At 41.2% G+C, this 15,122-nt stretch overlaps 1 protein-coding gene across 4 annotated transcripts; it reads right to left on the reverse strand.

Annotated features, from left to right (window-relative positions):
* Window positions 1-4,303: 4,303 nt before the first annotated feature.
* DUS4L (dihydrouridine synthase 4 like) lies at window positions 4,304-15,105 on the reverse strand. 4 transcript variants are annotated; one of them, XM_077338179.1, is made up of 8 exons: window positions 14,943-15,105; window positions 14,135-14,221; window positions 12,940-13,070; window positions 11,538-11,659; window positions 7,960-8,077; window positions 6,730-6,852; window positions 5,190-5,416; window positions 4,304-4,795 (listed from the first exon to the last, which is right to left on the reverse strand). In XM_077338179.1, the coding sequence occupies exons 2-8, from the start codon at window positions 14,201-14,203 to the stop codon at window positions 4,545-4,547; spliced, it is 1,041 nt and encodes a 346-aa protein (XP_077194294.1). In that variant the 5' UTR covers window positions 14,204-14,221; window positions 14,943-15,105; the 3' UTR covers window positions 4,304-4,544. The 4 variants fall into 4 exon arrangements, with proteins under 4 accessions (XP_077194294.1, XP_077194292.1, XP_077194293.1 ...); XM_077338177.1 differs by lacking the exon at window positions 14,943-15,105 and adding an exon at window positions 14,523-14,912; XM_077338178.1 differs by lacking the exon at window positions 14,943-15,105 and adding an exon at window positions 14,304-14,512.
* Window positions 15,106-15,122: the final 17 nt, after the last annotated feature.

Raw genomic sequence — 15,122 nt, forward strand, 5'->3', positions numbered from 1 at the left:
CTACACCAAGTTGGCTCTCAAGGTACTTCAAGGCATTTGGTAAAATAAGCTGTAAATGTTGTAGGCACCTTATTAGAGCATTGCATTTTATTTGGAAATCAGTCTTCTGTTTCAGTGGGAAAGGTGTATTAAAATGAAGTACATAATCCCTTCAAGATGATCCATATGTTAAGTTATTCAGCCAAAGACCTCAAGATTCCAGCCGCACAGTAACTAATACAGGAAACAACATTGGATTTAGTCTTGAGAAGCATACTTCTCTACAGCTAGCAAGTAATAAGAACAAATTATATGTTTTGAGGATCACACCATACTTTTTAGTTACTCAGTTTTTGGACACATTATCTCATTAATCCATTGAACAATAAGCCAGTGTAGTATGGCCTAGGATCTGGACAGTCCAGGTTCGAATCCCCACTCATACCACAGAAACTTACTGGGTGACCTTGATTCAGTCACATTTAGTTGAGTCTACCTCATATGCTTGTTGTGATGAAAAATGAAGGAGAAGGGTACAATGTAAGCTGCTTTGGATCCCCAGTGGGGAGAACTGTTTATGTTGTAAATCACCCTGAGACCTATTTGGAGAAGGGCGGTCTAAAAATTAAATAATAATAATAATACAGGGAAGGAATATATATTTTTAAAAACCTTTTAAGATTGGTTAGGTTACCACTGAGAAAACTACAAGCTTCATATGGCACAGTAGCATTCATTTTCCATTCAAAAGTTGTCTTACAACCTGAGCATCCCCAGCTTTCACCTTTAGCTGCAACTTAATTAACAAAATTCATTCTCCCTTGTTATCCCTTCTATCTGGGGCTCCTGCCCCCCCACCCCCCGTTTTCTCCTAGGCTTACCTTGCTTGCTCTGAAATGAGACTGAAACTCTGTTGTTCCCTCACGTGCTGAGGATTCAGTTATAATCCTTATGCTGAAATAAGTCCTTGGCAAGCCTTTTTGAGGACTAGATCAATGTGGGCATGTTGAAGATGGGAGTTTGAATCAAAATGTGGATCAGGGCAGAAAAGCTTTAAAAAGAAAACTACGAAAGTAGGTCAAGCTGCCAGTGTTTTTGACTGGATGCCCTCCCACTCATGTTTCTGTTGACACAATTATAATTATACCTCTAGAAGCCTTTAATTACTCCGTGGTTTATTTCACTCCACCCATAAAAAGGTTTGAGAAAAATTGATGTTTTATCTCTTGAACTACTGGGTGGTTAAAGTGTATTTAGGCAGGTAATCTTTATTTATAGTTGGCCTTCTACCCCAATAGCTTCTCAAAGCGATTTCTCTCCTCCATATTATCCTCTGAATAGTTCTGTGAAGGTTAGGTTAAGTGTGTGTCACTGGTCACCCAGTGAGCTTCCAAGGTAGAGTGGAATTTAAAGCTACGTTTTTCAGACCCTAGGCTGGCACTCTTAACTAGTATATCACACTAGCTTTCTCATATATGTTTAATTGGTTTAGTTTCCAAGGTAATTATTGTTCTCCTTTCTCCTTTTGGTCAAGTGTCACTAGACAACCTCAGGATTCAAACAGTATACTTCCTACAACTGCATTTACCATGAATGCAATTTTCAAAAATGTGTCAGAGGCATTTCACAGGACATAGCTCCCCGTACATGGACAACAGAAGCAGAGCTAATCTTATCTCAGAGGCACTAAAATAATAGAGCCTTTATGGGGGGGGGGGAATAACTGGGAAGCAAATTTGCAGAACTTATATTGTCCATTTTAATACAGATATGCATTGTAACTTCTTCTGGAGTTTGACTAGCCAAATATTTCTTTACAACAATGTGCATCTTGTATTAAGAGATAATTATTAGAAGAGGCAATAACATTTCTAAATACAATTATCTTAATTTCTCACAGGAGTGACCTTTTTTCTTCACATAACTTCTTTTGGAAAAAAATCAATCCCTAAGTGATGAGTTCATTTAACATATAAAATACAGCACTTCTGGATAGGAAAACCACACTATTTATCCCTGAGCATATTTTAACTACCTACTTTTTTGTTAACCGCTGTTTACAGATAGTCATGATTCTGCTAAGGAACACCTGCATGGCCCTTTTGAGTACAGAATGATTCTGCAGCCAGCTATATGACTGATGAGTGCAAGTTTGGGTCCGTGCAATCCAAATGCTAGATACTTGGTACAAGTGCGAGTGTCTGCAAAGATATTTCTTGAGGTGTTGAGAAGCAAATTGAGATACATTTGTAGTGACTCATGCAGAACTGCAATAGCAATATTATGGAATGAATCCACATAGCTGTTTACATACCTTTATGAAATCAGGGCGTCTTCCTTCCTCTGGCATTTGTAAGTCCAGGAGAGGTCTTGTAAGAATCTGCCCAATTTCATTTCCCTCATAGTTCACAGCAAGTGTTTTTCTAGTTCACTTTTGCTTAGAAAATGTGGTGAGGAGAAACAGACTGGCAATATCTGGTATTTGTGAAGGACTCAAATACTACAGAACAATAGTCTAAAGATAACACAAATGCTTTCAATACTAGTAAAATCCCGTTCAGACAGATAGTATGTAATGCTCTTTTCCAAACTCACTACAGTTCAAAAGGCACGTAGGAATAAGATCTCTCCTAGCACCTCTTAAAATAGAAGAAATCTGGGGTGGGGGGAGAAGGGGATAGAACTAAAAGCATTTAAGGCAATGCTGCCTATTACTAGTTAGTAAAGTATTTGCTTCAGTGTAAACATGTTTTTAAAGTATTTACCTACAACTAGGTTTCCCATTTAAAACATCGAATACACTGTACTTAGTGATAATGGATCTTTTAGGAAGCAACTTAAATCATTTTTACTCATGTTTCACTGAAATCAATGACTTTGCACCTGCAAAGGCTTTTTTTTGTATTCTTTGGTACAAACGTTGATATTAACATGACGGTTATTTTGCTTTGTAAATATCATACAGAATAAAAAATCCATATGTTAAAGTTAGTGCTGTGTAGGATTTCCAGGTAACCATCAAGGGATGTGGGAGAACTTATGAGGAGTAAAAGAAGGGCCTAGACCTCATTGCTACCATTGCACAGAAAGTGATGTCATCACACCAGTGATATCCAGGCACCATTCTGGTATTTGGGCCAAACTCTATGGTAAAAAGTAACTTCTATGGTAGTTTGTGCCCAAATTCCAGAGTGTCACCCAAATGTTTATGGAGTCATGACATTTTGTACAACTTTTTGTACAACACCAGCTACAAGGCCTAGGTTTTCTCCTGGTAAGTCCCGTCCAGCCAATCAGTGGATTGGCAGCTGCAGTAGGGTCTAATGCGGAGTATCTCCACCTTTATTAGGGGATCTGGTAAGTCTACTGCTGTGGCCTTTTGAAACACTGAATGGAACTATATTTTTCAGGTACCAAAACAATTTAACATCATTAAAAATATTGGTATACGTTAAAACTTAAATTATTCAGTAAAGCATTAGCTGGTGTTTAACGTTTTTTCAAAGGGATGCTTCTGCTTCTCAAGATACGCACAAAGCCTTAAGAATACCCTGTATACTCGCGTATAAGCCTAGTTTTTCAGCACCTTTTTCACACTGAAAAAGCCCTCCTCAGCTTATACACTGAGTGAAATAAAAGCCTACTCCAGCCAGCCAATCATTGCTCTTGCAGCTTGTAGGACATCAACGGTTTGACTGACCTTTTTTTCCCTTCTTTTTGCCTTCACTTCTTCCAAACTATTCTTTTGGTTTCTGTGCATGAAAAGCAGGGTACAAAAACCAGCAGCTATTCATCCTCTTGACTTTTCAGTATTTATTTGGGGGGGGGGTGGATGGGAGAGCCTGTGATGGAGCATTTCCTACCCTCGGCTTATATGCGAGTATATACGGTGATTCTTATATTAAGAGGCACCATTCACAAGGGAACATGAAACATGTCAGTTTTACTACAAACATGAATTTGATCAACTTTCAACTTTTTGATTTGTCACTTACATGTTCACAATTTTAAGAATATTATTGGTAGAACCTGCCACCAGCACCACACCATAGTCCTTAATACAATTATTTTAAAAATCTTCTACATTTCTTTTTCAAATCTGACATCTAAACACTTAAAATGCACTTCAAATATCTTTTCTAGAGAATCCCATGAATTCTACCAGTGTTTAGTATGAATACCTACAAACAAAAGGTTCTGATCAGTGAATAACCAGCCTGTCTTATCTATGCCTCATTGAAGTAAGTGCAAACTATGTAAGAGAAATTATTGGTGGTCCACATCATATGTTTGTAGGGATTTGATACCAGTCTTAGACATGGACAACATTGCTAATGTATGTTTTATTCTGCTGGTCCACGACCATGATAAATCATTGATTGACATGTCCAACACTGAATCTTGTTACAGCACTGCAATTAAGAATGTGTTAAACTTTGTGAATACAAATGTTTGCGACATAGAGAAGAGAAATCTGAAATTGCATTTCACATACATATATATTATATAAAATATACTTGCTCTTACAAAGACATTTTAGAATAAAAGTACAAGTAAAAAAACTGTTATTGCAGTCCATAGTTTTCTCTAAGGTAGTCCACAACAGCAGACGTACTTGATAAAACATTGAAAATTTTCTTTTCTTGTTTTGAAGTAATTCTTTCCATCATGTACATCAAATGATGATGAAAGCATGTAAAAGGAGTCCCATGTTCAAGAGCAATATTAACCCAGTCCTGGATGCACTTCAGAGGTGTTTCTTCATATCCTGCAAACATGGCTGGATTTGCTAAAAGCCCTCTGGCAACCATGACACCTATAAAATGGAAACATTTTTTAAAATTAACATATTGCTGATTTTATTTATATTAATGCTTTGTGTTGTACCCTTTTATTTACTTAATATATTATTTCCCTTTCTCACTGAGATTCATGACAGATTACAGAATTATAAACTCTGTCTGACAGAGACCACTGTAATACATACAATAGCACTGGATTACACAGTCAAAAATTATGAAATTAAAACAGCCTATATATTTTAATGGCCAATACATTGAATATGGAGGGCATCAAACCCATGTACATTCAAATTTCAATTCTCAAACGGAACTAAAGTTTAATGCTAGAGGTAAGATATGCATGCACAATTTCCATTTCTCATTACAGAGGGACTGAGCGGGAGAGCTTAACCTAAGGTTTGCACTTACCATCTGTTCCTGTTATTTGATGAACATTCTCCACATCTTTTAAAGATTTCATGTCACCATTAGCCACAACTGGTACAGACACACTTTGCTTGATTATTTTAATTGCATCATAGTGAACTGGCTGGTGCCTCTCTTCTGCATTTCTCCCATGGACTGTAATCCAGGATACTCCAGCTGCTTCAGCTTTTCGACAGAGGTCTACAGTTCTCTGTAGGTCATTGTGAATCCTAATATTCCAAGTAACAGAAACATCATTCAGCAACCTGCACTTCATGAAAATTAAGTATGGAGTTAAGAACAACAGCAGAAATAGAAAAAACATATTGGTGGAATATATTCCAGATTTTCTTTGAAAGTTAACTTTTTATTTGTTACCCTCATTCATCAAATACTGTCAGTAAGGATTGGGAATAGTACACATTGTCTGCAACCTAGACAAAGTTAGTTGTGCCCAGGGCCTCCCACAGATTTAAGTGATAATGTGAGTTTGTGTGGCAGCGTACTCTTCTGCACAGACCAATACAATCTAAAACTGCTTGAAGAGCAGATGGAATGCCAGCTTTTCTCTAAACTGCATACAGGGATAAGAACCAGTTCCTTCCTCCTACTCCCAACCACTGAGGAAACACATTCCCCCTTCTATGTAAATGTGGTATCAGACACTGCTAATGAAGGTCATCACCAATGTTTCCTTTAGCCATAGGGTGGCAGATGACCTTTGTCCTCTGGGACTGGACTGTCAACTGGCCACATAGCACATAAGAATAATTTTGTTTGGAATTTATCTATACTTGTTTCTGTTGCACACAGGGCTTCATTTTTGGTAAAGAGTTTTCATATATTGACAATCTTGCCCACAGTCAGTGCAATATACAGCCAGCATGGTGTGGTGGTGTGTGTTGGATTAGCACGTGGGATGCCCAGATTGGAATCCCAATCATGCCATGGAAGCTCTCTGGGTGACCTTGCACCACTCACATATTCTCAACCTAACCCGCCTCATTGGGTTGCTGTGAGGATAACATGAGGGAAAGGAGAACGATGTAAGCCACTTTGGGTCCTGATTGGGAGACAGGCAGGATATAAACTGAATAAATAAATATAACCTGGGGTGTTCAGAATGTACAAATCCCTATAAACTTTTAAAAAATAATTTTGTCAGCTGTCTAGAGTGGGTCCGAACAGGCAGCATATAAATGTTCTAAATAAATAAATAAGCTGCTAATATATAGTATCAAGAGTCATATGACCCACACTAGGGGAGGGCTATGGGGGTAATTGCCCTGGGAAAAGGAATCCCCTTCCAAGGAACAAAGGAGAAAGGACCTGCCCCACCAGTCCTGGCTTGGCTGGTGTATCCTTTGTTGGTGCAAGCTTGGTGACCCTGAGTATTGCAGCTGTAACAACAAGTTTCTTGGGGAAAATGTGTACAAACTATCTTCAGAAGTTCCTACTACAGAAAGGATTTTCATTTCATCTTACTTTAGCCTTTAATTAGTCACATATAGTGTTATTTTTGGTAGATAATGTCAGAACTTACCTGATCTTTACAGATACTGAAAACATAGGATTTTCCACTTGATTTCTTACGTGCTTCACCATCTCTTGCACAACTTCTGATCTATTTATTAAGCAAGCACCATAACCTTCTGCCATAGCCCATCTAGAATGAAGCAAAACAAGATACTTTTAATTTTTCCTTTTAACATTCTACGTGAATTGGCATTGCCAAGAAGTAAATTGTCAACTGATTATGCACGATTTCCTGGAAATATAAAATAATTTCCTACTCTGTTAAAGTTCATTTTGAAGTCAGTTCAGATCACACCATGTTTAAAAGGATATGACAGAACTCAAACATCCTGGAACTTGGAAGACCCTTCACTGTGAGGGAAGGCTAATTGGTTGAGACTATTTAGTGCAGAAGAAAGAAGCTAAGGGCATGAAAGACATTTATGAAATGATGCACAATGAAGAAGTGGCTACAGATATTTTTCTTCTCTCTCTTCTATAAGATTAATCTCTGATATTTATTTTATTAGTTTGATTTTTAGGTTGCCCCTCTCCAAAAACGGTCTTGGGACAGCTAGCATAATTTAAAACCACATACAAAATATGATATAAGTAAATCCCCAACTAATTAACAAATCAGGTATTTTGTCTCCAAAACAACAACAGAGACAAAACTCCAATGAAGAACCATCCTAACCCAGCAGAGATCTTTGAGTCTAGAGCAGTGGTCCCCAACCTGCGGGCCGCGGCCCGGCGCCGGGCCGCAAAGGCCATGGCGCCGGGCCGCGGCTCCCTCTCCCCGCCCCTCCCCCCGCAGTAAAAAACTTCCCAGGCCGCAAGCTTGCGGCCCGGGAAGCTACTTACTGCGGGAGGGCGGGGAGAGGGAATCAGGGCCGGGCCGCGCCCGCGCGGCCCGCAGGTGCGGCCCGATCCACGGGTGCGGCCTGCGGGCGCGGCCGGGCGCGGCCCGATCCGAGGGTGCGGCCCGCGGGCGCGGCCCGATCCGCGGGTGCGGCCCGCGGGCGCGGCCGGCCGCGGCTCGTGGGCGTGGCCCGCGCGGTCCCTCTGGGCGCGGCCCGATGCCCTGCCGGTCCCCAGCCTAATAAAGGTTGGGGACCACTGGTCTAGAGTGAATTACCATTTAACTACATGAAGGGTATTTCAACTAGTTCCCATTGCAGGATATTAAAGAATGGGCAGGATACACACAATGTCCTGAATATTTTCAAATACTGTCCAAAATTCAATCAAACATTACCGCTGTGGACAGCCACAGTTTATGTCAACACCATCTGCAAATGGACTGACGATACAGGCAGCATCTGCCAGAACTTGTGCTTCTTTTGCAGCAAACTGAACAATCAGGGGGCGATCACCTGACAAAACAGAGGGTATTTGTGTAATGAATGAAAACAATATGCACCGCACAACATATTATATGTCAGTTATTTCCTCAAAACTGGATTCCCAGAAGGCAAATAACATTATCAGCTTTTTATCTTATCCTGCACCCCAAACCAAAATTATGTTTCCTTTTCAGAACAAAAATAAATGTCTTTGTAATACTAAGTATTTAATATGGCAGTCTGAAGGTTCTAAAGTTGCTTCTATATACTGACTTGCAGTTCTTATCCCCATATTGCAGGTTAGGGGTTTGAGACTCAGAAACAATAACTTCCTTAAGGACACCTAGCAAATGCAAATCAATTGCAGGTGGGGGGGATTTGATCCAGGGACATCCTCATTCACAGTTCAGTCACTATGCCAAGCTCAAATAATCCTCCAGCAGTGATGCTGTGAGCATTTCCATTTCACATCTTTTTGAAAACTAGCAACAGAAGAAGAAGAAGACTTGGTTCTTATATGCTGCTTTTCCCTACCCGAAGGAGGCTCAAAGCGGCTTACAGTCGCCTTTCCATTCCTCTCCCCACAACAGACACCCTGTGGGGTGGGTGAGGCTGAGAGAGCGCTGATATCACTGCTCGGTCAGAACAGTTTTATCAGTGCTGTGGTGAGCCCAAGGTCACCCAGCTGGCTACACGTGGGGGAGCGCAGAATCGAACCTAGAATGCCAGATTAGAAATCCGCACTCCTAACCACTACACTAAACTGGCTCTCTGTATACAGTATACAGTATACAGATGTAAGATTTCTAGAAATATTGAAGCCATAGAGAAGTTGTCCACCCCTATATTTAGGAAAAAATTCATATATATGCAATATTTCCATCTTATCAAATCTAAACTAATTTTACCACTTTAACAGCACAAAATGCAACTTACTTAAGATATAAAATTACAATATTTGACATGTATATGGAATTTAAAACTTATAAATTTCTTAGTGTTCCACAAGCAAAATTGCAAATAAGCCCAAAATTTGAGAGAAAATTCCACCTAATGCCAACTTAACACATGTATCTTAAAGTCTGCTATCTGGTTAGAGGGAGCTCAGTTTTCAACAAGCTTTTCACAGTTTTTTTCTGATCTTTTTCCCTCTTGCAAGGTAGGACAATAAGCTACTTGCTACCCAGTCTGAGGGTATATGTGTCACAGTGGTTTGAAGGATCAGTGAAAAGATCAACCATAAATAGAGTTGCCAGCCCCCTACTGGAAGTGGGCAATTCCCCCATCCTCAGGTTCCTCCCCTCATTGACAACTAGCTGGCTGATGGGGGGATTTACCAGGTGCAGGGAGGAGATGACATACTAGCAATGTGGCAATGGCACTTTTAGTGTGTATTGGAACTGACATCATCACATTGTCACATTGCCAGCAATACTGGTTTTTCAGCAAAAACTCTGGTAGAAGCCATATTTACCATAGAGTTTTTGCTCAAGTACCAAAGTGTCACTGCAACAGCACAATGTGATGACATCATTTTGGGACACATCAGAAATGACATCACCACACTGCCAGCAATGTAGCCCGGATCTCCTTCCCACCAAGTCCCCCCCCCCCCCGTTGCCAGGAAGGATCTGCCAGCCTAAGCACAAAAGGAAGATTCAGATGAAAATGACAATGGAAGGCAACAGTTGACAAGCAATGAAAGCCCTGCACACTTCCTTCATAAAGATTAGGTATCCTTCTAGATGCAGAGATACATCTTGGATTTAAGAGTTGCATATATTTTCACACATATCTGTATATAGCTATGCCAGGCATTTTAAGACTAGGCTGACAGAGCTAGACATCAGAAGTGCTGGTGGCACAGAAGAGATCTGGATTGCCTTGCTCTCCTTTGATTTTTTCTCCCCGGCCAGTAGAGGGGGAGGAAGGTGGGAGACCTCTCAATGATCTCATATGTGAATGAAGCTTGCGCTAAGCTTCTGTTTGTAGCCATTTAGGCCTGAGTATGGCCAGAAGCACAACCTTTCCCAGGAGCCCAAGGGATCTTTGGCTCAGTGGTCCCCAACCTGCGGGCCGCGGCCCCCTCTCCCCGCCCCCCCGCAGTAAAAAACTTCCCAGGCCGCAAGCTTGTGGCCCGGGAAGCTTCTTACTGCGGGAGGTCGGGGAGAGGGAATCAGGGCTGGGCCGCGCATCGCACATGCGGGCCTGTGCGGGCGCGACCCGTGGCCGTGGCCCGACGCGCGGGCGCGGGCCAAGGCCACGGCCCGACGCGCCGGTGAGGCCCGCGCGGGCGTGGCCCGATGCATGGGTGCGGGCCGCGGGCGCGGCCCAATGCGCGGGCATAGCCGGTCCGTGCGGGCGCGGGCATGGCCAGTCCGTGCGGGCGCGGCCCGATGCCCTGCCGGTCCCCAGCCTCGGAAAGGTTGGGGACCACTGCTTTGGCTGACTCAGGGCCATAGGACAGAAGTCACAAGCCAAGAAACCAGCGTCAGCCTAGAGAAATGAGCATCAGTCTATACTATTGGATAAATTTTTATTTGTTTAACTTGTATTGTTGCATTTATTTTGTTAATTCCTCTCTGAACCCCAGAGAGGAAGAAAAACAGAATACAAATTCCTAGGTGAACCCAACTAACAAGACACAATAGCAGGAAAGTGCACTCCAAAAGCATACAAAATATTGTGTACAAAATGTGGAGACTTATTCAAAACATATACCATATATTAAACAAATAACAACTTACATTTTATAAACAGCCAGAGTAGCTCAGTAGTAGAATTGGCAGTCTAAGGAGGTGGTGAACTCCCCCTCACAGGCAGTCTTTAAGCAGTGGCTAGACAAACACTGCATTGAGCTTGGGGTTAGACTAGATAGCCTGTATGGCCCCTTCCAACTCTATGATTCTATCAATAATTACTCCAAATGTCATTAGTCCACACACTATATGAAAAGCCTCTGGAAAATACTTTCTTTGTAGGTTATCTTTTCTTGCCTGGTGGAAATTTTCATGGAGTTGCAAACATTGGGTGATGTGACAATGTTCCAAAAGATAAGAGTCCTCTTACAAACAAATGAAGCATTCTTGGGTATATTACTGTTTCAAAAAATTTAAGCCAGGGTCAGTTAGGACTCACAAGTACATCTTGTTAATTCCATAACAATCTGGTGGACTGCATGCTGTCTAGTCAGACAAAACATCAGCTGGTGTTTGCAAATCCATGAACATTTCCATCAGTCAAGAAAAGATAACCTAGTGTGTAACTAATGATTTTTGGAGTTATTATTTGAATAAGTCTCTCCACATTTTGTGCACAGTATTTTTTATACTTCAAGTTGTGATGCAATCAAACAGTGCAGCTGGCATGGGCCTGTGAGGTATATGCTGCTTTTACACTTGCTATGAGATAAAATAATATAGAAAGGAGCTAGGAACTCTGTACTGAATTTTATAAGCTTAAAAATCCAACAAAATGTAAAGATACTTACCCTGATTTGTTGTGAATTCACTGTGCCTTGCTTTCACAGATCTTACAAAATCAGCTGCTATTATCATTGGAGTGTAGCACAGGTCACAATTATATTTCCTAACTAATGTTCTGAAAGCCAGTCTGAAGAAACAAGAATATATTTGAGATTTTAAAAAAATAAAAAGCACTGTTTTAGTAGTTTTGTTCTGAATACTATGTATAACAGGATAACTTTATATATTAACAGAGTAACAAAATTTACTTTCAGATGCCCTTTTAAAATTACCACAAAGAAAATATTAATCTCTCTGGATTTTTATTTTTTTCATTAAAGAATGCCATTATGAAACCAGGTTCTGTGGAAAACTCTCTTATTTATCAATACCATTAACTAGCCAATATGCATGAAGAACTTAAGTTTCAGTTTGTCAATCCTAGACATTTTTGTGCAAGTGAACCACACTGAACAGATTGCACTGCAAATAGGATGCAACCCAGTGTGGTGAGAATAAACAGAAGGGGATGCAGGAGCCAGGCATCCATCATACCTTGACGGTTCCCAAGATGCCCCCCTTGATCCCTTCTAAAAAGCAACTAGATGCTACAAAACATGTTTCCATACATTATCCCAGTGACCAAATTCCACACTGATTAAAATGAGCACCTTGATCAAACTGTTGGTATTATAAATGTAATGTAAGCAACTACAAAACATATTTACTTAGAAAGACCCAGTTCATACCAAGCTTGTGACTCAACCTTCACATGTAGAATTCTACCCCCCCCCCAAAAAAAAAAAAACACTGTGCAGGCTTTTTGTTTATTTTATTTATATTTGAACTTCTATTCCGCCCTATCTCTATAGCAGGGGTAGTCAAACTGTGGCCCTCCAGACGTCCATGGATGACAATTCCCATGAGCTCCTGCCAGCGAATGCTCGTGGGAATTGTAGTCCATGGACATCTGGAGGGCCGCAGTTTGACTACCCCTGCTCTATAGTCTCAGGGCGGATCATAAGTAAAATTTCATAAATAATTCTAAAAATTACAGAACACATAATCTAGATTAATCTAAATTAAGATCTAAAACATCATAAAATTAGAAAACTAACATTGCCCATGATGATTTGTTTATCACACGGGGAAAGGGTCATCATTACCCAACCCTCACTGGGAGTTATATTTTGGCAGGTTGGTGGTTCTTTGAGTCACTTCAGGGACAGGAACACAGACCGCTCGGGGTGGGTGGAGGCCAGAAGCTCACAATGAGGGATAGGTGGATGGGGTGTGAGGGAGAGGGGTCATAAATAAATCAAACAAAGTGCAATCCACTAATTTAAGATTTACTATGACGGAAGTCACTCTGGAAAAGTGAATGTGGGTGAAATGATAAATAGTATGTAGCTAATAAATGGAACTTACTTTGAGTATCTTACCATAGGAGCACATATTTTCACAGTATTCCCAGACTGAAACAAGTTGACTGGACTTCTGAGTGGATGTTGTTGGGTACAAGCAGACTTATCAGTCACATATACATTTTCTGCCCAAATCTACAAAAAAGCACCATCATCAAGTTCATTTAAACTAAGGAAAAAACTGTCCCTTGACAGCTGCAATGAATGGATCTTTGCTATGTAGGGAGTATAAAAACATAAACAGAGGTCAGGGAGCCCTTAACTGCATTGAAGGTATATGGTGAAATGTAATTACATAAAACTCAAATCAGGAAAATTACAAAGACTGGCTATACTAAGTTACATATACACTGGCTATACTAGGTTACATAATGCCTGAAATGGGTGGGGAATCCTAGGTTTTGACCCCACTTCTGGACTTGAGATAAGGACTCTCCCCTGCCATTATGGTCATTTTCTCTATTTTTGTTTATTAGATACAAGTTCTACATTTCATCATGTATTTTCACAGCCCTGATGGTTTTTTAAATATTTCTACACAAATAGCCAGATGATAAGAATCCACTCAGTGATGAACTCTAGTCCACAAAAGTTTATACTGTTGTTGTTGTTTTTTTTTGCTTTAAAGTAGTACAAGATTTCTATTGAAAAATTATACTTTTTAAAAGCAGCTTGGAATATCATCACATTAATTGCAAACCAACAGCTCCCCTCCACCCACATTCATTTTCTGTTTCTACAACCATTCCAAATTACAAAATTCAATAGAGACCATGGCCAGTGTCAAAATAATCCCAGCTTTATTGGGACCCTGCCCTTTAGTACAATGGCAATATACGAAAATCCATATGCATCCAACTTTGGATTTCCCATACCACTGAATAATGAATGCGGAAAGGTAAAAAAAGTGGTTGCCTGTCTCCCATTAGATTTTTTAAAAAAATTCTAAAAGCCACACACATCTCCCTACACCCAGAGGTTCAATTTTAAAGAACGTTACTGGGCAGCCAAAACTTGCGTGGCTGAAGTTATTTTCAACGAGGTAGAAAGAGACTTCCAATAGTTTCCAAGGGGCATAACTTTCGTTCACCAGGACACGGACAATGTACCGCTGTTCATAATGGAAACAACTTCTGAGGGCAGATGCAAGTCAATAAACGGGCAAACCAGTAATATATTGTCCCCTCGCTAATATTTACCTCTCTAGAGTAGTTTTGCCCCACCTTCCTTGGGCCTCGGGGCAGAATGCACGATTCTCCCTTTCCCATTCTATCTTCACAATAACCCTGCAGATAAATTTGGACGAAAGAGAGGTCATCTTGGGGCACATGGAAATTTAATCCTGGATTTCCCACAGTTCCTAGTTACCCTTGATACTCCAACCACCATGACACACGATCCCCTCTTTTGTTCTCATAACTCTATGAGGTCACTCGGCAAGCTCGATAACTGTGAACTCGGATCTGCTAGACACCGAAACCCCCGTACGAAACCGCCCTGTTCCTTAGCAGCCGAAAGGCACAAGAACCGAAGCCGCGAGAGGCTCAGATCTAACCCGAGAGCCCCTCGCCTCGCAAAGAAACTTACGAAATCACGTGGCTCCATCATCCATGCCGAGAACGCTATTTCTTTCTTCTGGCCCATTGAGCCTCCCATAGTCCAAAAACGTCATAACAAGGTAACCCCAAGCCAAGGAGAATCATAGAGACAGTATTTGGCTACGGCGATCTAGGGCCAGTGCTTCCGATCAACATGGAAAGCCCGTTAACGCCTCTCTAGCCCTCAGGATCTCTATCTTCTACATTAAGACCAAGGCCCGTTCCCCACTCGGCCACAAGGGCCCATGCGTATTGCGTCAGTAGACGCCTCTAGACTTTGTCGCTTCCTATAAATGGCTGGGGAAGGCACTGGTAAACCCCCCCCGTATTGAGTCTGCCATGAAAACGCTGGAGGGTGTCACCCCAAGGGTCAGACATGACCCGGTGCTTGCACGGGGGATACCTTTACCTTTAATAGGAGTGACTGGTCGAAGCATGATTACGTCAGTGGGCCCTCGAAGCGTTTGCGCGAGGGACAGTAAATCGTGCTGGGAAATGTAGTTTGTTTGCCCCTTCTTTCCCTCAAAACGCTTAATGCGTTGTGAATACCGAGAACTGTAGTCCGATAGCGCGCGCGCGCGTCTCATAT

Source organism: Paroedura picta, chromosome 5 (genome assembly GCF_049243985.1).
Source record: "Paroedura picta isolate Pp20150507F chromosome 5, Ppicta_v3.0, whole genome shotgun sequence".
Taxonomy (NCBI): Eukaryota; Metazoa; Chordata; class Lepidosauria; order Squamata; family Gekkonidae; genus Paroedura; species Paroedura picta.